This window comes from Schistocerca gregaria, chromosome 7, assembly GCF_023897955.1.
Source record: "Schistocerca gregaria isolate iqSchGreg1 chromosome 7, iqSchGreg1.2, whole genome shotgun sequence".
NCBI classification, from domain to species: Eukaryota; Metazoa; Arthropoda; class Insecta; order Orthoptera; family Acrididae; genus Schistocerca; species Schistocerca gregaria.
In genome coordinates this window covers 328,417,676-328,442,000 of record NC_064926.1, presented here as the reverse complement: position 1 = coordinate 328,442,000, position 24,325 = coordinate 328,417,676, and the positions used below count along the sequence as shown (strand labels likewise).

Below are 24,325 nucleotides of genomic sequence, written 5' to 3'. Positions count from 1 at the left end.
GCATTCTCTGTATATCAGTTTGGTTTACTGTGTTTATCTTTTAAACTCTATTTCTTTCTGGTGGAACTGGACTTCGACTGTAATACTTATTTAAAATAGCTTCTAATGCACTGAGGAGTGTTCCATAATCTCCATTTATCTTGTGTGTTGGCCACCTTTACAAAAGGGTACTGTGCTTTCATTCTCAAACAGTGGATCAATAGAGACTGTGTAATTTGCAAGCCAGGACTTACAGTGCCTCAAGAGATATACACAGTTACTAAATGTAATGCTTCACATTGTAATAATTTTGGCTGTACGAAATATGGAAAATCAAATTTTTGTTAGTCCTGGGACCCATTAGATTGGCAACTTGCAAATAACATCCAGAATTCAGATATAAAAACCTAAAACTGTAGCAAGTTTCTTGAATCCTACAGTCAAATAAACTGACACACTTTTTTACCTGAGAAAAATACCGAGTGTGAAGCAGCACTAAGCAACGTGCACCAGATGGAGACACACTCGTGAAACACTGTGTTCACACACCAACAAATAAAAATTGTAAGTAATGCCAGTAATGGTCAATGTTCCCTATCTATTACCAGAAGCATCTAATGATTCTAGTCCGTGTACAGTTGCACTGCAGCTATGTAACTGGAGAGGAAAAATTAAAGCCTGATTGGACAGGTGAAATGGAAAATAACAGATGAGGGAGTCAGCAGCATTGCCCGTTTACAATATATTGATCTTCGTAAGTCCAACAGTGAAGATTGAGATACACACACCCCTAGTTTTGTATAACTGAAATTTTATAAAGTTTCTGAGACTCCATTCAATGCAAAGCCAAACATCCTTGGCATGATGAAAATTGTATTCACGAGCGCTCCACTGATAAAGAACTGTTTATTCACATCAATTGTAATTTAAGACAATAGTGGAAGCCCCTAGGTGGAATCCAAACAATCGAATGACTATAAATAACAACTCACCGCACACAGCAATGAGCAACTGAATTACAGACATCTACTTAATAACATGTAGCACACAGAATCACCCAGATCAACATCTAAAGATGATGAGCATGTGACAATCATCATAGCATGGATTCACAAGATAGTGAAAGTGTTGGTCATACATTCTGGTCTGCGACTGCTTAAATGACACCCAGCACTGCAAAAGCTCTGACCTAACTGCACACATTTCATGTGACTGTATCATCTCTTCGTAGTGAACCTCAACTCCTAGTGACACAATTTGGGATTAACAACATGATGTATTGTCATACTAAAGTTACAGGGTGTGAGCTGTGTGTTGTATGCAAATAAAAAGATGCCCATGATTGGACAACTGTGGGCACAAATTTCATGCTATGTAAGCAACCACCACATCGGAATACCCCCGCTACCTGCCAGAGAAGTTCCCTGTTGATGCAGTAGATGCATCACCTCAAATTGTTTTTGAGGTACTGTTTTGTGCCATTAGCACAAGGGTATGCAGACTTGCTAGTACTGTGGGCTGCAAACCTCTTACTGTGATTACAGAAGGCCACAAGTTAAAAACTGTCAGACTGTGAGACAAGTTATTATTCCAAATTAGGATTCCCCTGCTGCATTGCCAGCTGGACTGGGCTTAAAAGAACTAAGTTCTAAAAGGACCCATTCTCTCCACTTCAGGAGGGAATGAATGATGAGAACAAAAAGAAAAAAAAATTAAAAGAATGATTGGTGAGTGGTAGGCTGCCATCAGGTCAACGGCGGGCCACATGTGGCCCTTGGTATGTGCATCCACCATTAGGCTGTACCAACAGGTACCTCAATGCATTTGTACAGGCATTCATAGCTCTCTATCCACTGTGATGTGTGCTGCAGCTTGGGTGGAGCTTCTATAACACAAAATGAGGTAGTGATGTGGACATTACTGTTACTCACCAGGTGTTCCCCAGAGTTCATTTACGATTGGTTCGACTACCCACCAATACGACATACAGTGTAACTCTTGCCATCAGAATTCTATTGCTCAAGCAGTGGATTGTGACAGTAGATTCTGACAGTCAGAGTGTGGCCGTTTTATGTAAATTGGGACGCTCAGTGTGACTTTTACACGGTGCCACATGAAAAGTCTGCACAAACTCTTAAGGTAGAATGTCCAATGCTTAAGCCCAGTCAGAATCTATAATACAGGATATCTTACCCATTCAGCACTCAACTGCACTGTTGAAACCCAAGACAAGATATGACACCATTCCACTTATATGACACAAACTATTGCATTCACCATGGCAACAGGAAAGTTCTCTCTCCAATACAGCTTAGCCCCCCTCCCCCCCCCCTCTCTCTCTAAAACACACACACACACACACACACACACACACACACACACACACACACACACACACAGACAGAGAGAGAGAGAGAGAGAGAGAGAGAGAGAGAGAGAGAGAGAGAGAGAGAGTAAAAACTGGCTTGCTTGGGGTTTTCAGTAGCATGGAGAGCTGTTTAATGCCTATTGGTTTCTGTCTCAGGCTCTTCGGCCAATGTTTACTTGTGTTTTTCCAAACAAATGTTGGCCAAAGAATCTGGCAAAGAAGCCAGCAGACAGTCTGTCACCAAGTGGCCATGATGGCCGTGACAATTTTGTATGGAGCACTGTATCTCCCATGCCCAGTTCTTGGAAAAAGGCAGAAGAGTAGTAGAAGTGATCCACAAAACTACTGTCCAATAACCTTGACATCAATTTGTAGTAGAATCTTAGAACTTATTCTGAGCTCAACATAATGAGGTACCTTGAGGAGAATGACCTCCTCAATGGCACCAACATGGATATTGAAAACATCGATCATGTGAAACCCAACTCGAATTTTTCTCAAATGACATACTGAAAGTCTCAGATCAAGGCAACCAGGTAGATGCAGTATTTCTTGATTTCTGAAAAGCATTCGACTCAGTACCATACCTGTGCTTATTGTCAGAAGTATGGCCATATGGAGTATCAAGTGAAATTTGTGACTGGATTGAGGACTTTTTGGTAAGGAGGACAGCGCATGTTATCTAGGATGGAGAGGCATCGTCAGGTGTAGAAGTAACTTCAGGTGCCCCCCAGGGAAGTGTGGTGGGAATCCTGTTCAAGTTGTATATAACAACCTTGCAGACAATATTAATAGTAAAATCAGGATTTTTGCAGATGATGCAGTTATCTATAACGAATACTATCTGAAAGATAAAAGCACATAAATATTCAGTCAGATCTTGGTAATATTTCAATGTAGTGCAGAGATTGACAACTTGCTCTAACAATGTTCGGAAATGTAAAATTTTGCACTTCACAAAAAGATAAAACATAGTATTCTACGACAATCGACTTTGCGATAACACAGTAGAACAGCTTTACCCATGCATTTAACTTGGACAGCACTGGCCGGTCAGCTGGTCCAGCTTTCCTGCTATGATGTGAGCAGCTGGAGTTAAGACGTACCGTAAAAGAGGCAAGCAGAGAAGCAATACAACCTGGAACGTCATTTAAATTTTAAGCAGAATGAAGTAATACACTGCAAATCTACCACAATACGCTCCTTTGACGACTAGACAGAAACTGCAACAAGTTGTCGTTTTTAGCTAACGTACTGTTGTAATTAAAAACAAGAATGATGAAAATTCCTGACCACAAGGTAATTTTTCTGCATAAGCTGTGTGTAACATATAAGAGTATTGAAGGATTACACCGTATAGTTAAATATTGAAGCCAGCGAAGGTATCACTTACAGTCAATCATCTGGTAATCTCTTAGCTCCTTCCTCATTCAAATCCGAGAAATACATTTCCGTTCTTGAAGTGACCCCTCCTACGTTGATAACGAGCCTATCAACAACAGTATCCACGAAGCTAACCAGGCGCAGCATTTTCTCTTCTTCTTTTATGACAAGCTGTTTATATCCTGCAAGCGTTCAGCATTGACTTGTGAAAATGCTGCATGTGTTAGTTCCAGTACATCTGGCAGTTTAACGGCCTTGTTACATCTCGGGCCAAATCCCGCAGCTTGGCTCCAGATCAGTTCTGTTGGGTTCATATTGTAATGGTATAGTAGCAAATGTAAAAATGCTACATTTGTATGATGTGCTCGATGCTGTGAAAATGGTTGCTTTTCATGCTTCTATGATACTTATCTACCTCTGTGATATAAAACGATGGGCGTAGTCCAAATAAAGAGGATCTTGTTTTTAATTTTTGTTTTAAAAGATTAAGTTGTTATGTTTTCTTAATTTAAACAACTTCTATGAACTTTACTTTTACTTTACAAGTGGCAAGGGCCGGATAAACCATATGTCTGCTCCATGAGTCTCTTCCACTTCCATCTATCCAATGTGCTGTTTGTCCAGTTGCTGTTGGTGTTCATCCTAGTTGTGTCCTCCTGAGTGTTAGCCCACCATCAATAACGTAATTAGAATCAAGAAGACATGCCTTATTCTAAACAATGATGATGAATTTTATAATTACGAGATATAGGTATTTCAAATTGGACACAGGAAAAAAATGATACTGTGGGAGATTTGAACCAATGCAAGAATACCCGCATCCGGTTCACATTCTACTACGCTCCGGTCTGCGCTACACGTTCAATGTGTGTCCGTCGATCAACTGCAATATATACAACACTAGGAAAACGTCAAAGCCGATTACCTCTGTAAATTTATGAAAAACATTCAGAACAGCTATTTCTCACCACTTTTTAACAATGTTCCACAGGCGTGTTTCACTATGGAACAGAAAGCAGCCTCAGCCATTTTTATACTGTGCATTAACAGCGTGACAATCAGAGCACAAGACAACATAGGCTGTTCCTGTACACGGTTTTTGAAATAAAAACTATGTAGGTAAAGCGTGATTAAGAGAAACATTCATGGTTGTTAATACATCTGAATATCTTTAAAGTTCCATTTAACGTAACTTAGCAATAAGATAGGACCTACTTCCAAGAGCGTAACAACACCATTGTACGTGTGCTAGAGCTTCTGACCAATCATCACGTTTGTGTTTGTTTAAATCAGGTTTATTCTTATGATGAACAGATTATATAATATCTATGAGTCACTGTTGAAATTGGTCAACTACTACAAACACCTAGGTGTATCGCTTTGTAGGGATATGAAATGGAATGACCATTTAGGTTCAGTTGTGGGTAAAGCAGGTAGTAGTTTTTGGTTTGTTGATAAAATACTGAGGAAGTGCAAGCAGCCTACAAAAGAGATTCCTTGCAAATCACTTGTGCGATCAGTTTTAGAATACTGGTCAAGTGTGTGGGACCTATACCAGATAGAACAGGTGATATTGAATGTATACAGAGAAGGGCAGCACAAATGGCCAGATGTTTGTTTAAACCATGGGAGAGTGTCACAGAGATACTGAAGAGACTGAACTGGCAGACTCTAAGACAGACATAAACTATCCTGAGAAAGGTTTTAGGAACCAGCTTTCAATGATTATTCTAGGGATATACTACAACCCCCTACGTAACACTCACATAGGGATGGAGAGGTTAAGATTGTTTTAATTACTGCACATAGAAGCACAGAGGCATTCAAACAATCATTTTTTTTCCGTGCTCCAAACGTGAATGGAGCACAAAGAAACCCAATAACTGGTACAATGGGACATACACTCTGCCACGCACCTACTGTGGTCTATAGAGTATAGATGTAGATGTAGAACAACAACAACAAATTTGAAAGAAAACTACAGTCACAAACACATATTTGGTTGACTGTTTCAGACAGGGCTACTTCTAAACCTGGGCCTGGGGGAGGGAGGCATGGGGTGCAGCATCATACTGATAAATGAATGAACTCATAATGCGAAATTCTTTGTAAATTTAACTCTATTTTGTAATCACTGAAATATCATCACATACCCTCTGAACCCACAAAGTTTCATTCCATTCCCTTCACCCTTCTGGTGCTTCACTTTTTTTGTCAGGCAGTGAATTTAATGAATTTGCAATGGCACACACCACAGAATTGCAGTTACGGTGAAAATCGCCTCACTCATTTATACTTAACAGTAATCTTTTTTTCCAAATTTAACCCGAAGATACAATGAAATACCAATTTTACAAATTTAAAACATCAGAATAAAATACAACAATGTAGGAAAAGATAAGACTGTTACTCACCATAGATATAACACCTTCAGTTGCAGACGGGCACAATTAAAAGACACATACACACAAGCTCTGAGCCACAGCCTTCATCAGAACAAGAAACAGAAACAGACACCATTCATACACACACACACACACACACACACACACACACACACACACGACCGAGCCAACTCGGTCAGATGAAACCAGAATGCAAATTGTGTTTGTGTATGTGAATGATGTGCATTTCCCTTCATTTTCCTGGTGCACACTGAGGCCAAAACCTTAAGTATAAGTGTCTTTTTAATTGTGCCTGTCTGCAACTTAAAGTGTCATTGTTATGGTAAGTAGCTCTATATCTTTTCCCGCATTGTTGATATTCCTACCTGGAGTTTCCATTGCAGAATAAAATACAAATAATGTTTGTTGAATAGGCTTATTAAGAAACCTTCATCAAGAAGTACAAGATCGGAGAGAGAACTCAACAGCCGTGATTGAAGCAATAAATAACTGAAGACAAATCTTGTACCTTTTAGATGTATGTCTTAGACAGGGCACTGGAAAAGTACCAGAGAAAAGGAAAGGTCATTTATCACAGGCACAGGACCTCCACGCCACCTGTTCCATTTGTGGTGATGGGACACTTCCATCCCCTACATTCTGGAACTATCTTTGAACCATGTTACATTCATCAATAGGCACAGTTTGTACATCAGTAAGATGAAAAAAATTATTTTAGGCCAAATGTAGCCTTCTTCCTTTTTTCTTAGAGCTACACTATGTGATCAAAAGTATCTGGACACCCGACTGAAGATGACTAACAAGTTTATGGCGCAATCCAACAAGTTTATGGTGTCCTCCATCAGCAATGCTGGAATTCAATATGGTGTTGGCCCACCGTTAGCCTTGATAACAGCTTACACTTTCACAGGCATACATTCAATCAGGTGGTGGCAGGGGGAATGGCAGCCCATTCTTCGCGGAGTGCTACACTGAGGAGAGGTATCGATGTCAGTTGGTGAGGCCTGGCATGAAGTTGGTGTTCCAAAACATCCCAAAGGTGTTCTATAGGATCCACGGCAGTACTCTGTGCAGGCTAGTCCATTACAGGGATGTTATTCTAGTGTAACTACTCCGCCACAGGCCATGCATTAAGAACAGATGTTCGAACGTGTTGAAAGGTGCTACTGCCATCCCCAAATAACTTTTCAACAGTGGGAAGCAAGACAGTGCTTAAAACATCAATGTAGGCTTTCACTGTGATAGTGCCATGCAAAACAACAAGGGGTGCAAACCCCCTCCATGAGAAACACAACCACACAATAACACCGCTGCCTCTGAATTTTACTGTTGGCACTACACACACTGGCAGATGATGTACACCAGGCATTCACCATACCCATACCCTGCCATCGGCTCACCACATTGTGTACTGTGATTCATCACTCCACACAATGTTTTTTCACTGTTCAATCATCCAATGTTTACGCTCCTTACACCAAGCGGGGCATCATTTGGCATTTACCGGCATGATGTGTGGCTTATAAGCAGCTGCTCGATCATGAAATCCAAGTTTTCTCACCTCCCCATAGTATGTGCAGTGAATTCTGATGCAGTTTGGAATTCCTGTGTGATGGTCTGTATAGATGTCTGCTTATTACACATTACGACCCTCTTCATCTGTCGGCGGTCTCTGTCAGTCAACAGACGATGTCGGCCTGTACACCTTTGTGCTGTAGTGTCCCTTCACGTTTCCACTCCACTATCACATCAGAAATAGTGGACATAGGATATTTAGGAGTGTGGAAATCTCGTGTACTGACGTATTACACAAGTGACACCCAGTCACCTGACCACATTCGAAGTCTGTGAGTTCTGCAGAGTGCCCAGTTCTGTTCTTTCACAGTGTCCAATAACTACTGAGGTCGCTGTTATACAGTGCCTGGCAGTAGGTGGCAGCACAATGCACCTAATATGACAAACATATGTTTTTGGGGGTGTCCGGATACTTTTGATCACATAGTGTGTGTGGAACTCTCTATGCAGTCCAAAATGTCAAAGTGATAATGTTCACTCAAGTACTATAAGAAGCAAACTTAATATCTTACCTGAGTAATCCTTTTGGTAGCAAAATCCGATAAAGTTGTATGAATTCATCGTATGTCAGCCTCACATTGTAACCAGCTTGCCTGATGCGCACTGTTTCCAGCATGCCCGTATACCTCAGCTGTCTTTGCACTGTCTCATTATCAAATTTATTTGGAATCTATAAAAAGGATCTAAAATAAGTCAACAATGATAATGATGCTGATGATGATGATGATGATGATGATAGTAATAGCAATAACAATAAAAACAGTTGGAAAAAAATAAAAGACATGAAGACTTGAAACAAGTAAAAGTGGTCTAAATGGTTCTTGGGCTACTGGAGGCCTTGTGGAAAGTTATCAATAGGCAAATGATATCGCAGCAATATCCATTTGCCAACTAAAAGAGCCACGTGGATAGGATCTGCAAGCCTTATCTACTGATAGATCGTGTAGTAGTAGGCACTTGGGAATAAAAGACAAATTGTAGCACAGTGACCTTAATTATTGTGTTTATTGTTGTCTATTGTATCACTAAATAGTAATAATAATAATATTGTCTGTGACAAAAAGTTTATGATTAAATACAAAATAACATTTTTGATGGGATCCGGACGTTCACGTCAAATTGAGATAAAATTTCCATTTCTTTTATACCACTACTCCTTGACACCCACAATAAAACTTGAAGTTCCTAAATGAGACATCTGCCCAGATCTGACGCAATCCTTACAAGGAATCAGCAGTGGCTTTATTTAAGTGACTGTTGTGCAGCTTTAAAGAAACCATATAAATCAAAATCAGGATGACCAGACCAGAGTGGAGTGGTTTGGAAATATTCTTATGAAAAACAGGCGAATTATATAATATGTAGGCAGATCGAAAAGTTGAAATGAAAATTCTAGAAAAATTTCCTGAACTTAGATATTGAGTGAATGGCTGTGGAGAAAAGAAGTGTACAGAGAGAGATATTTTAGAGACAGAAATCTTGTCAGGGGAGGACATGATGTAAAAGACAAAATTGTAGAAAGAACGCTATGTCACACATATGCAGCAATGAACTTGAGGATGAACATGAGTATTCAGTCAAGAAACAGTAAGGCCATCACAACCTGTACACATTTTTCACACTGTTAAACTATCCTAATTTCCTCTACATTCCTTTTATATATAACCACATTAAATTAGCATGCACATATGACATAAAACTACAACTTTTGTAGAGAAAGGACAGAAGAGGACACAAAAGGAAATCCTACGTCCATTAAAGGACAGTGAGTATGGTTCCACAGATTTTAACAAAATGAGCAACATTATTTACTTTATATAAAGAATGAGGGTTTTACACAGAAGGAAGATTAGGGCTTGAGGCAGAGCATATGTTTCAAGGTCGGGAAAGGAAATCTGGATAGCTGGATATGGATTCGAACCATTGTCCTCCCAAATGCAAGTCCAGTGTGCTTACCACGGCTTTACTTCGCTTGGTAAAGATCTTTTTTGTGGTCAACCATCACGTTCAAACATACAGTGCTATCTCTATCATTCCAGATATATATATTCTTCTATGTTCACTTCTCATCTCGCTTCTCATACTGTGCATTCCTCGCCTGTCACACAGAAAAACCTATACCCAATATCATTTTCACCGTTTATGTACATATGTCACTCCAAACCCTTTCTTAAAGATGACTGGCAATGTGGCCTTGCAATGCCTATTTCTAAACACACTTAAGTTTTAAGAATCAAAAATCCAGGATAGAATAAAAGCATAAATTACTACTCACCACACAGAGGACATATTGGTCAGCACACAGACATGATGAAATATTTCGTCCAATAGCTAATAAAATCTAACAGTTCACATTTAAACTGTCTGCCTGCTGACCAACACCAACTCTATGTGGTGAGTGACAAACACAATTTACACAGATACCAACCTTATCAGCATTACTCTTAATGCACCGAATGAAAAATGGATTAGCATGGTTGAGAGTATCCATAAGACTGTGTAGTGACTGCTGAAACTGTGCAGTAACTGTCTGTGGCTGTTTTCGAGCTTTTCCTGGTGCTTGTTGTTGTTGTTGAGTCTGTGGATGGCCACCTAAGTTCTGAGCTTGTGTTCGTCCTGCAAGTGTCTTTACTGTTTGCAGGTTCTTTAGGCCTTTCTTACTGCGTTCTCGTGGTCTGAAGGATTTGTTTTTCCTGCAATGTAACTGAATGCTAGTAACTCAAAGACTCACTTACAATACCACAAAAACACAGGAGATAAATATATGACATGTTCTGCATTATATCATAATTACAAAGCACTCCACAGTTATAAATATTTTCTCAGAAAAACCATATAAATTGTAGACTAAATTTCAAAGCAAAACATCAAGAAATAATTACAATTGGGCCAAAAATAATATTCTACAAGATCAACACACAAAATCGCAAGATTTGTAAATCAGGAAGCAAACTGTAGAATCAAACACAAATGAAGCGTGTAAGAAATGTAGCACATGGAAAGAATGATACCAATAATTCCGTAAAACAAAATAACATACAAGAAAATTGTACAGCAAAGTAAGGGGGGTTGGAGTTAATAGGTGAAAAGTGTAAGAACTAAAACACCAAAGCACACAGTTAAGCTAACACAAGCACTTGTGATAGTCATAGGACACTGCAGAAAATTACTCCTGGCCATGACATCAATAACATTGGGGGGGTCCATGAACAAATAGTCTCCCATAATGAATAAAACCAAATGAAAATTTAGATCCCACAACAAAAAATGTATGTAAGTTTAATTCGCTACATTTACAAATTGTAAGTTAGGCCTTAGATGCTACTATAACTCAATAGATCAGGCTGTTTCTGCTTGCAGCCCCCTCTCCCCCCCCCCCCCCCCTTTCCGGTGGGCAGCAGGGCGTCCTTGGGCAGTGGTGGGCAGCTGTGGATGAACAGCTGACACGCAGGCAGTTAAGCAGTCACACTGTAGCCTGTATAATACTTCAGCACTGGCAGAGCACAGACGGGAGGGGGGGGGGGGGGGGGGGGCAAGGCAAGTGTCTCATGCATGCACACACTGCATGCTGTAGGGCCACCTGGTGGGTACCCTGTACTATCTGCACCTGCTTGAGGGTGAACTGAGGGCAGTATTAGAAGAGCCTACATTACATGAGCAAATTCTGAAGTTAAAGGAAGGCAAGGCCATACCGGTTGGGAGCATGCTCAGAGAAGTATTGTAGCATTCAAATCAGCTTTAGGCTTAAGACAGCTAAAAGAAAGGAAGGGTGGAAGACTGGAGCTCAGTTACTTGTCACTGAAAATGCCACCAGAGAGAAAACCAAGTATGGAATAGAGAGTAACAGTAAAGGGGATGAACTGTGCCCTTTTCACAAAAACCATTTGAGATTGTAGTATTTTTTAACAAAAATTTAAGGCACAATTCATAGCAAGATAACAATTTATAGCAGTAAATAATGCTGTTGTCTGGATACACTTCATTCAGTACATGAATATGAATAAGAGTTTACAATGAGATGACATGTGAGACAAACAGGAATGAAACTGTCGAAAGACAGGTAAGTACCATCACAGCAGAAATATAGAAAAGACAGAGCAGAACTTGAGGGAAGGAAAAAAGTGGATAAAGAGAAAAATGTGTACACAAAAAAAATGACAATGCAGAGCATAAACAGACCTTGTGGTATGGAAGAATACCTGGATGGATCCTATTTTGCAGAGCCAAATGATATGTTCCAGAAGCCTTTCATTTACTTAGTGACATTCTGATGTACAAATGTTCTGTGGCAGTACTCAAAGTACATTCTGAAGCATCTCCAAGGAATTTGGTATTTGTACCCTATTCTCAACTGCTGTTTTCTTACAAGAGAAAAACGCACTAGGAACATGATGTATTATAAACACATAAACAGAATTTTCTCAAGAGCAGAAAGGATATTAGCATAATGTACAAGGAAGCAATGATAAGGCTATAGAACCTAGTCATTTCATTACCTGGATGTTAAACATGTATATAAAGAAAGATTCAATTTAGAAAGTTGAAGTCACATGGGGGGAGATGACTTGGCCACCACTTCCTCTCAGAAAGCCCAACCATACAACAACAACAACAACAACAACAACAACAACAACAACAGAACTAGAAATAGATAACAGGATGTCTACATACAGACCACACAATTTCTGCAGATTGCAGGCCACTTGTTTGTGAGCATAGTACACCTGATATATTTCATTGGATTCAAATCAAGCAAATATGGTGACCAAAGTGACAACACAAGTTAACTACTATGCACCTCAAACCATTGTACCACAATTCTGACTTTGTGGTACGGGCAGTTATCCTGCTGCAAGACACCATCGCCATCAGGAAAGACGAAGCATGAAGGGATGCAGGTAATTTGCAATAAGGTTCAAGTAGTCCAAAGCTTCATGAAGCTTACTTTCATAGGTCCTATGGAAGACCAGGCGAATGTCTCCCATAGTATAATACAGGCCCCACTGGTTTGCTTCTATGGCACGCTGCAGGTTTCATGTAACACTAAGGGAGATTCATCAGACCAGACAACACGCTACCAATGATACACTTTCCGATCTTGAAAATTTCTCACTTACTCCAATCACAACTGCTAATGAGGTTAGGTCAACATGGGAATATGCAACGGTCATCTGGTGCACAGCCCATGTTCAACAACTTGTGGTGAATGGTGAACTCCTAAACACGTGTGCTGCTCCATCATTGTAGTCTGTCATCAGACCTATCACAGATTGCAGCCTATCCTGCTCTAAATAGTGGGCCATAATATGACCGCTTGGGCTGCTACAGTCTTTAATGCATACCTAAAGATCTGCAGTTCCATCTTACTGAATTTTCCTCCTTTGAATTCAGAGCTGTTCCAGATTGTTATCTGATAATTACAGTAAATCTTCCCACTTTTTACTCCAAAAATTACACACACAAATCAGTTTATAATTCAATTAATATTCTTAGACATAATCAATGGGAGGTTCTGAATTACTGGGGCACAGAAGAGAGCCATCAAGTTTGGCTTACAATTATCCAGTTGTGAAAGAAGAAATGAGGTAAAAATTATGCTGACTAGAGATTTTTTAAATTCTGTTTTGTTTATAAAGAGATGTAAATTCTCCAAACGCTTAAAATTTCATTTCACAAGAACTAACCTCTGTCTTTGAATACATAAAGTGCATTTTCAGACATAATGGCTAGTAGTTAACTACAATTAATGAACATATGGATGTATTTTTATCAATTGACAAGGAAAGTCTGTCATCAGTGTAGCTTCTACTGCTGTGGAACTGGTAAGTTTACATTTTTAGAAATAAAACTTTGATCCTGTCTCAGATTTTATACCAAGAAAAAGTAAAGTACTGACTTTCTTAAAGGTGAAACTCATCATCCTTCTTCAGCACAACACATGTGATATGGAGAATTTTGCAAGGAAAACACTGCACAGGGCAAAAAAGAAATTTTGCAATATTGTATAACCCATGCAGCAATGCAAATAAATACCGCCTCAGATTCAAAACACAGAATTATACACATCCACTAACAAAAATACTACTAAAATAAAAAATGTACATCTGAATTACCTAAATTAGTATGAAGATCAAGCTCACAAAAAAAAAGAAGAAATGATGGCTAAGTCACCCAGGACTCAAACCAAGAGACACAGCACAATAGAATGAGGTGGAAATTAGCAATGTAACTGAACAGATGTGATCTGAAAACAGGAAAAGTTAGCATAGAAATATGAGAAAGATATGGGACAAGAAACACAGAATTATAAGCACAGGCACAGAATGGTCAAAAAAGAATAGCTGGCAGAACATGAAACAAAGACAATAACATATACTGTAAAACTTTACAAAACAGAATGAAGAAAGGAAGAAAAACAAAAATGAGAAAGTTAAGGAAAATTGGTGGATTGGGGAAAAGCATGAAATGAAATGAAAAGAAAAGAGAGAGAAGAGCTGCCAAACGCACACAGAATCATGAAACTAGGAAGTAAGATGAGAGAGGAAAGTGAGTAAGAAATGTGAGTAAAGAATTAACATACATATTTATTAACGAATTTTTGTTATATACCCTGGACTTTAAAATTATTAAGACATTAATTTGCATAAAATCTTCTACTTTTGCATTAAATGTATATCACAGAGCATTTTGCCTGAAGTCAGCAAAAGCTATGCTGGGGTAACAGTGCCTCAGAAAAAGTTATTCTTACTTATCAGGCGACACAGTGTCCTACAAATAAAAACGGTGTAATTACATTTCTTGTAACAAGCAATCTTCCACAGGAAAGGTTTTTCTGTAGTTAAAATTTCATTAGATTGTGCTTAAACTGCATAACAAAGTGTGCTATGTGATCTCAGAAGAGGGTACATGCCTAGGACTTAGACAAAATGGGACAGTGTTACAGAAGTAAATGAAAATACAATTCAGTTTCCTAACAGTAAGATAATCTAACAACTGGTTACTAACTCAACAAAGTTGAAAATTGTCAACAAACTGGCAACTCACTGAAACAACAGAGACATGTAAATGGGAAACCATGAGGAAAGAGGTGGTGTGGAAAAGGTTGCTTAGGTATGAAAGACAAAATGAAAAAAGAATGGGAAGATAGGAGTGAATGGCACATACAATGGAGAGAGGAAATGTAAAATAAAATGAAGTCTAGTTTGAACACTCCAGACATGTTATTAACATGTATCACGGGCTGGCATAATTCCTGTCTATTAAAGGAATTTCTTTAGTAAGTAGCTAAAACTTTTATAGCAGTTTCTTTAATAATGTAACTGTTTTTGCCAGTATTTCATGAAGTGTAACCTGCCAAAATAGGTGAAAGTGCACGTGCAGAAACAAAGCAAACTTTCTGTAAGGGGAATTTATAAAACTACATATGAAGTTCGTGGAAAGAGTTTGAAATACTTCAAATAAAACTAGATGTATGAGGTCTGTTCAAAAAAATCCAGAACATTCATAATTTCGCACCAATGGCAAGTTGGAGCGAAACATTGTTGGCAGCCCTGCAACACGCCTGCATTTAATGTGTAACTGCTGGTAGTTTCATTGGAGATGTCTGTTAGTTATTGTTCAGTGCTGTATTAAGAACATTGTGTCACACAGCTTGCAAATTTCAAGATGGCAGAGTTAGAGGAGCGGCTCACCTGCATTAAATTTTGCGTGAAACTTGAGAAAATTTTTACAGAAACGCACCAAATGATGCACAAAGCCTACAGTGATGAGTGCTTAAGCAGTAGTCGGTATTTCGAATGGTTCACACAGTTCAAAAATGGCCAGACAGAAGTTAGTTTTTTGACTACTATTGATGAGTTTACTCATCATGCTGCATGCCACTCCCTGGGTGCTAATAACAAGTTTAGTAACAGCCACTGGTTTTCCCCTGGACGCTGTTGACGATTTAGGTCACACCAGTTTGCCGGCCCCTAAGTGCTGGTGACGAGTATAGACTCGCCACTACCTGAACCCTGATGATGAAGTAACTTGCACAGCGGACTTACCAACCCATGCCTCAGTAGCCCTTCGCAATTCTGGCCGCTAGCTTGTCGTCTGATTCTCTGTCTGTTGTCAGTCTAGGCTTCGCACTACAGTTCACTGTCCATCAGAATTTACTTCAATGTTCTTCGCATCCTGTATGTTACAAAGAAAATGGCAAGACATCGTGGGTGTACTGAGGAAGAGAAGTGATAGTGATGATGAACTACTTGATTTTGATGAAAGTGATGGATCTTTCATAGGATCAGAAAGCTGTAGTCATACGCCATCAATGTCAGCAGAGGTGTCAATGCAGTCTTGTGTTTCAGCAAGAGACGTTAGTTGTTCTGAATCTGAAGACTCAGAAAGTGATAGTGAAACACCTATGATGGAATCACATCTTAATGATAAATTTGACTGGAAAGAAAATGATTTTTAGCCAGTTAATCATGCATTTGATGATAGCCTATCAGAATGTGAGTCAAATAGGAAATGAGCCAAGTATTCTGTCTCACATGAAAAAAACTGAAAATTAGTAAATAATGGACAGAAGCTGTTGTTCTAAATACACCATTTTTTAGTGAACTTATGTCAAGAGATCACTTTTTGTTACTTATGAGAATGTTACATTTCAGTGACAACTCTGCCAATACTGGAGGAGACAGATTATTCAAAATTAGAAACATTGTCGATAAAGTTCGTACAGTTTTCTGTTGTGCAATTATTCCACATCAGAAACTATGCACTAATGAAAGTATGCTATCATTCAAAGGCCACTTATCTTTCAGACAATTCATTCCATCAAAATGGAGTAGATTTTGAATAAAAGAAATGTGTGTTGTGTGACTGTAAGACTACTATGTCTTAGATTTCATTTCATTATTTATACAGGGACATCAACAAAAACTGAGTTCCACAATTTGGGGGAAAGTGGTGACATAGTGGCTACACTAATAAAGCCCTATTTAGAACGTAGAAATACCCTCTATCTTGATAATTGGTGCTCAAGCTCAGACTTATTTTCCTGGCTTCACAGTCGGGACGAACGCTTGTGGTGCTGTCCATAAGAACAGACGCAACACACCGAAACTTCAAAACAAACTGAAATGAGGAGATATTCAATTTATGTGCACTAATATAATGTTTCCTATAAAATGGTGTGACAAAGGGTAAGTATGGATGTTGACCACATGTGACACCACAGAAATAGTTGACACGGGAAAGACAGACGAAATACTGGAGAGAAAATTAAGAAACCACAAAGCATTGTACATTGTAATTTGAATATCAGACCATTCTGGCATGCTGCTTAGCTCTGTCAGATGTATACAAAAAACAATGAAGTGGTATAAGAAGTTCTTTTTTCATGTTCTCAATCTATGTGTTTTAAACGCTCAAGGCCTACACAGGTCACTAACTGGTCATAAAATATCAATAACAGAGTTTCATCTGACATTGGTAAGGGAAGTTACAGAAACGTATGCATCCGAGTGCAGAAGAGCTGGCAGGGGATGGTGTTCTGATGATAATCCTCTCGAGTTTGTGGGAAAGCATTTTCTAAACATTATAAAAAGTTAGCATTCCAAGAAAAGTATGCTAACGCGTAGATGCATTGTTTGCTGAAAACAGAAAGTTCATCGAGAAAGCAGGTATGAGTGTAAAACTTGCAAAGCACCATTGTGTGTCGTACCCTGTTTTGAAAATTATCACACAAAAATGAATTACTAATTGCAGCACAGAAAGAATACAATAGTGCTATCAGAAAATAACTTTGAAAACCAAAAGAAGGCAAAAAACAAAATAAAAATATGTTTTTAACTTTGGCTGTGCAGGTCCAAAGCTTGGATCAAAAAGGATGGATGACTTTGAATCTTCTCTATAACTGAACTTAGTTTTCTAACAAAAAGACAAGATTTCACAGCTTTCAAATGTTGGAAAATCTGTCAAGTACTTATGTGCAACAATTAAAATTATAGCACGTGAAAAAATATCTGTGGCAGAGAATCATTTATTTCCAGCGATTCCAAATTATAACAGCACCAATTACCATCTACAAAGGATGGCTGCATCTGTGCCTGGTTGCAACACTTTACACACTGTACCCATTAGATGTAAAAACTGTGATGGCGGATGACTAGGCACTCAGTTTGTTATATTCTCAGAAACAAGTAGTACGCCATGTGAAATTTCCAGACACGCCACAAAACAAATTTAAGGAAGAGAAGTATAATTGTTGTTACCATTGCTAACAGTAAATTCCGATGTTGTAATGCGATATGAATGCGGATCTGTATGTCGCTTTCTGCTATAAACAACATAATACGACATTTTGAACAACAAAAGCGATGTACAGTTATCTGTAATCTATGGCTTATTTTATTCGTTCTTGAGTTAGTACAGTGAGGAAACCATAGAGAAATGCAGATGTTCGCAAACGGGTATGCAAGAAAGAAAGGTAAACGACTGACGTAAATTTAACGAATCACTTCGCTTTCGGCATAAGCTACAAAAAAACGTGTAAAAAATCTACAAGCAAGATATACAAATAATTCTTAGTGATTGACAATAGTTTTAATGATTCAGTTTGATTCTGCAATAAGTCACCTGCACATAAACTACGTAGTAAGAGCATTTATTCTGTATCAGCCGTGATAGGTCACAGTGCTTCACCTGAAGTCGTAGCCACTTCAGAAATATTCAGCACAGTGTGAGTGAGGCAGCACAAGCCACTTCGGCCCTGGTGGCAGCTCAAGGAACAGGCACTTAGCACAGGTAGCAAGGTTATGCGGCAGGCCGCCGCGCCTCAGTGAACCAAGCAGATGGTGCGCCTCCAGCAGTCAAAGGATTAAAGATGACCCTCGTTCAGGATATCCATCAAAGTCTACAAGCGACGCTAAATAATGTCATCGAAACAGTGGATGCTGATAGAAGACTGACTGTCCAAGAGATTGCAGAAGAATGTAACATTTCAGTTGGATCATGTCACGAAATCTTGATACAGCATCTCAGAATGTATCGTGTTGCCATCGATAAGTTTTGTTCCACGTTTCATGAGTAAGAACAAAAAAACCTTTGCCTTGTAATATGTGAAGAGCTATTGAATCTCGCAAGTGAGAATGAGATGTTCCTTAAGAGAATCATAACTAGTGATGAGGCATGGGTCTACAGTTATGATGTTGAGACCAAGGCTCAATCTTCACAATGGATTGGGAAAGGTTCTCCAAGACCAAAAAAGCTTGCCAGGTGAAGTTAAATGTCAAAGCCATGCTGTTAGTGTTCTTTAATTTTAAAGGATTAGTTCACCATGAATTCATGCCACAGGGACTAACTCTAAATTGATGGTACTATTAGGACATGTTGCAACCCTGAGAGAAAATGTGAGAAGGGAATGGCCTGAAATGTGGCGAGACAATTCATGGCTCTTGCTTCACGATAATGCACCTGTTGGTGCGTGACTATTGCACAAAAAACAAAATCACTGAGCTGCCTCATTCTCTGTACTCTACAGACCTGGCCACTGCATTTTTTTTCTTTATTTTCAAAGTTGAGAACTCCACTGAAAGGACGAAGCTTTGCAATGTTTGATGGGATGAAAGAAAAATTCGCAGATGGCACTTCGCATGATCGAGTAAGAGGCATACCTAGACTGCTTCTGGGAGTTGAAACAGCATTGGGAGCAGTGTATCAGTAGTGGAGAAGAGTATTTCAAAGGAGATTAGACACAATAAGTAAAAGATAAGCACAGAAAAATTTTGTGGACAAATTTCTGGAAATTTTTGAACAGACCTTGTAAGTGTGCACTTTGGCTAAGTAACATACTGAAGTGCTTTAGCAGAATATTTTTTTATTTGTGAGATGAACCCAAAAAAGTGGAATCATTACATAAATTGAGTAAATTAAAGCTGTGTGTGTGTAACCTTATCCTGGAATAAAAGCAATTTTTCCTATGAAATTGCTTATGCTAGAGGACTCAGTAATATTCTCTCTATAATATCTTGGATGATTTATATTTTTGAGTGGCTGAAAAAGAGTGGATTGATACAGCCAGATTCCAAAATTTTGCATTCCAGCTATTACACTTTGCATTTATATTCTGATATACCAAATAGCTCAATATAACTTTTAAACTAATTTCACGATGATAACATGTTGAATAATAAAATTACAATTGAGCTTATCATTAGCATAAGATAAAATTGATGAACAGGTTTTTGACACTCATTTCCATGTTTAATATAGGAGTGTTGCAAGAACTATAAGTTCAGTGGAAGTTCTGCCTGATAAATACTGTCATTACGTATTCAATAGTATTGCATTATATGGTCACAACACGTCACTGCATAGCTTTCAGATTCAAAGTTTAATGTGTGCACAATCATCAACAGAGATGAGGACTGCAATTAATTATATTTTTTATTCAAAAAGTATAGATCAGTATAGAAGACCAATGTCACAAAAAAATAAAATTAAAACTCTATTAGAAAAACTAGGGGACTTCAGAGATAATGTTACAACAATTTACTGTCACTCTGCCATCACCATAACCACCACCATTTCCCCCCAGAAAACCAGGACAAATGTCACTGCATCATGCCGAAATAGCTTTTTGTTTTTCACCATTACATACATGACAATCTGGTTGGCTCTCTCCAGAACTCTGGCTTCGTCAGGACAAAGTACTCTTCCTAATGCATGCTGCGAATCTCTCCTGCATCCACTTGAAAATTCCATCTTTACACGATTTTGCTGTTCCATATCAGGTTTTTGTGATTCACTGCCTGAATGTAAATGTGACCAAGAAAGCCTGTGTGGCAATCCTTGCTCATTTTGATCATTTTCATTGTCCTCTCCACATTGCCCCTTATAATGAGAGCTTGTGCTGATAATGGAGCTATGTTTCAGTGGTAAGCTGGAAACATTATCACAAACTTCTAAATAAAAGCTTCCATTTTAAATTGTACTTGAAACTACCCAAACTAAAATAATAATAATAAAATAATAATAATAATAATAATAATAATAATAAAATACAAAGAAATCCTGTCACAATTATAAAGATGGTACATGCAATGATAATTCCTGTGTTAAAGAAAATAATTTTATAAAATGAAAAAAAGAAAAACACATAAAATATCCAAGTTAAATGTAAAGTTGTCATCATAGAGTTCCAAGAAACCAATGGAATATTTTTGTACATAATTTATTCACAGTAGATGAGTTCATTCGTCTACCGTTTCTACTGCTGCAGGTGATAAATGACTGAGGCATCGGTGAGTTCACAATGTATTTCAAATACAGCTCTCTTCAAACAGACCAAAAACTTGGAAAAGATACTAAAGGTTCCTTCATTCACATACATGTAACTGAACATATAAGAAAGGCCTCAAGAGTACCCACTGTATTTGGTGTTTCAGGATACCACATCCTGATGTTACAGATGATGCATGTAACAAAAACCATCATCACATTCCATAAAATTAACTCACACAACAAAGCCATCTTAAATAAGAATGTGTGAGAGGACAGTTTCGTTAAAAATGAGTATTCTGTCCACCTCAGTACAACTACTGTCCCCCATTTACGAACATTTGATGCTGTTTCCATGCATTTAAGATTATATTTTGGCTTGGGTCAACTGGGCAAAATAGATTACTGAAGACATTCAATGATGGTTAACATTAAGTTATTACAGTGGTTTATGATGGAACACACTGATCTGTAGGAATACAGTTGACAGTGTGACCTCAAGCACAGTTGTTTTTTCATACCAATACACAGCTTGGGCTATACAATGTCTAACCAAAAGTATTCAAACAACCCTATGTAAAGCAGAATTGACCACTAGATGTCACAACAGGCAGACCTCCCAGTATAAATGTAGATGGTGAGTATTGCATTTTCAGTAGAGAAGCAATAACAGAAAAAGGTGCCTGTTCTGACAGCTCACTGACTTTGAATGTGGAATAGTCATGAAGTTACCTAAGTAACAAATCCATCAGGAACATTTCAACCTTTCTAAAGCTGTCCAATTCAACTGTTGAAATTGTGAAGTGGAAATGCGAAGAAACAACCACAGTTAAGCCACGCATAGGCGGACCTCACGTATTGATGGACAGGTACCTTTGACCATTGCAGTGGCTTGTTGTAAAAAATTAGCAGAAGAACATATTGCCACCAGCATTCCAGCCACAAAGACTGCATGTACAGACTTAGAAAGAATGGTGCACAATGATTGAGTAGCTCCTCATATGCCACACACTTCTGAAGTCAATGCTAAGGGATGCTTTCGGAGATATAAGTAGTGAGACCACTAGACACTGAATGCGAAAAACAAGTGATTTGAAGTGATGAATCATGTTCCACCCTGTGGCAACCCAATGGAAGGATATGGGTTTGGTGAGTGCCCAGGGAACATTACCTGCCATCACGTGTATCACCAACAGTGAAGTAGGGAGAATGTGTTGGTGCTACAGTATGGGTGTGATTTTGTCGTTACGGTGTGGACCCCATATTGCACTTCAGGAAATACTTATTTTTCCTTGTCAAGTTCAATATACTTTCCCTCAGTGCTGTAAAACTTTTCAATCCTTTGATCAGTAAAGGTTTTATACACTGCCATACAACTTCCCAGCACTTTAAGAAAAGAAACCCAGAAAAAAATCACATTTTCAAAAGATATTCAATGTGCAGCAACATGTGAACTGCATAGCATGGTAGCTTCCAAAGCACTGAAAACAAGATTGCATTGTGCAACACATTATTGTCAGCCAATCATAGCTCAAGTCATGTGATCTCGCCAGCCAATGACAACAGATATTCAGAGCATAGGATATGTAATGTAGTCAGTCAATAGCAACATCAGTGTTAAGTAGTGCAAACACACAAATACGAAAATTTAATGGTTTAAATTAATATACATTTAGTACCGCTACAATGAAAGCTAAGCTCTCACATTTAATATTGGTCATAAAACATTTTTTGCTGCCCCCCCTCCCCCCTGAGGGTGTGGTTAAGTAGGATCCTAAGAGCACAGCTTAAATTGCACCAACTGAATATTTCTGACAAGCGCAATTATAGACTCCACTGATGTGCACCGAGCATTTCAAAGGTTGCCTGGCTGAATACATTTTCCATTGAACGATTCAATGTTTCCATAGAAAAGTCAATTAAGTATGTTGCTCACGAATTCACCTTGCACTTGTTTTTGGAGGATAATTACACTTTTTGCAATTGTTACAGCATAACTTTGCAACCCATCAAAGAACTAAAGTAAATATGAAAAACTAACCTTGAAGCTTGGTCTCTTTTAGCATATGTTACCATTGGAGATACATCCAACACAAATGTGCCAGTACAATTTTAAATAATGGGTATACAGGTGGTGGGCTCAAAATTTTCCTAAGTGGCTGATCCTCGAAGTGTTAAGTTTTGAATGAGAGCTAAATGGCCTGTGATTTAAGAAATTCATCACACATTGCCACACACAACATTCTTCAATTTGTATAAAAGGAAATTTACTTTTAAAGTAACACTTCTCAAACCCCCATTTTCAATATTTTCCCGTGACAGCACACTCATCAAAAGCAGTTGCTGTTACGAAGTATTGCATAGTCCTCGTCCTAAAGCCATTTGAGACATTTAATTGTCAGCACATACTTGCGTGTGCACCATTTTCTTTGCAATTAGAGTTTCAGCTTGGTGTTATTCTGTTATTTATACTTAACTACTGCAGTATTATTCTGGAGTAGCAGGATCAGAGTATCAGTTCTTACCAGTCAAAATTACAAAAATTTAACAGAAAACCAAAACAATGAAACATTTCTGGAATTCTAAGAAATTTCCAGATTTTTCATCCAAGTTTTTCCCATTTGTCTCGTGGCATATACACCCTGTACACATTTTACAGAATTTTGTACAGCGTACAGTAGGGGGAACAGTTCAGAGACTATATCAACCTGACAAAGCACCCAGTCATAAAGCAGCATCTTTAAGGCAATGATTGGTGAATAACAACATTCAGGATCCCAGTCTGAACCAAACAGGGCACCTTCGGGATGAGTTACAATGCTGACCCCACTTCAGACCCCAGCATCTTATCAATACCATCTTCTACGGTTTCTGCTCTTTACAAAGAATGGGCAGCCATTCCTCCACTGATTTCTACACACTTCACTGAAAGTTCCCCAGCAGAGTGCAAGCCACCATAAAGGTAGAGGGTTGACACACCCCATATTATTGTCCACTAACAGATGGATAGTGTAGGTACTGAGCACATACATCGCATGTCACAGTGTAAAAGAAATTGCTTTTAATCATTTGAAAACTATTTCTTCAACAGGATAATGCACTGGCAGTATAAAATCTGAAAATGGATAATATAATACATACTAACTCTACAGAAGAATAAGATCACTGTTGCAAAGTACTTTATATATTTCATGTTGGTGGTCTCAATAATTTCAATAATGTTTACTGAAATCTGTTCTATATATGTTTTACTGATACATATAAGAGTGAAAGGATATGAAAATCTTGCGTGTGGTATTTGAAGACACTGCGGGTTGCATTAAACCTAAGAGCAGGGGCAGCTGAATCA

General features: G+C 38.5%; 1 protein-coding gene across 4 annotated transcripts in view; it reads right to left on the bottom strand.

The window, feature by feature from the left end:
- LOC126281172 (unconventional myosin-IXAa-like) overlaps positions 1–24,325 on the bottom strand; it is a 312,562-nt gene that overhangs the window by 151,968 nt on the left and 136,269 nt on the right. For 2 of the 4 annotated variants that reach the window (XM_049979854.1, XM_049979856.1), the window contains exons 12-14: positions 20,357–20,638; positions 10,139–10,403; positions 8,223–8,380 (exon numbers count right to left, since the gene is read on the bottom strand). In XM_049979854.1, coding sequence (XP_049835811.1) covers positions 8,223–8,380; positions 10,139–10,403; positions 20,357–20,638 — 705 coding nt within the window. The remainder of the gene's footprint in view (positions 1–8,222; positions 8,381–10,138; positions 10,404–20,356; positions 20,639–24,325) is intronic. The other 2 variants (XM_049979857.1, XM_049979858.1) reach the window with 1 other exon arrangement.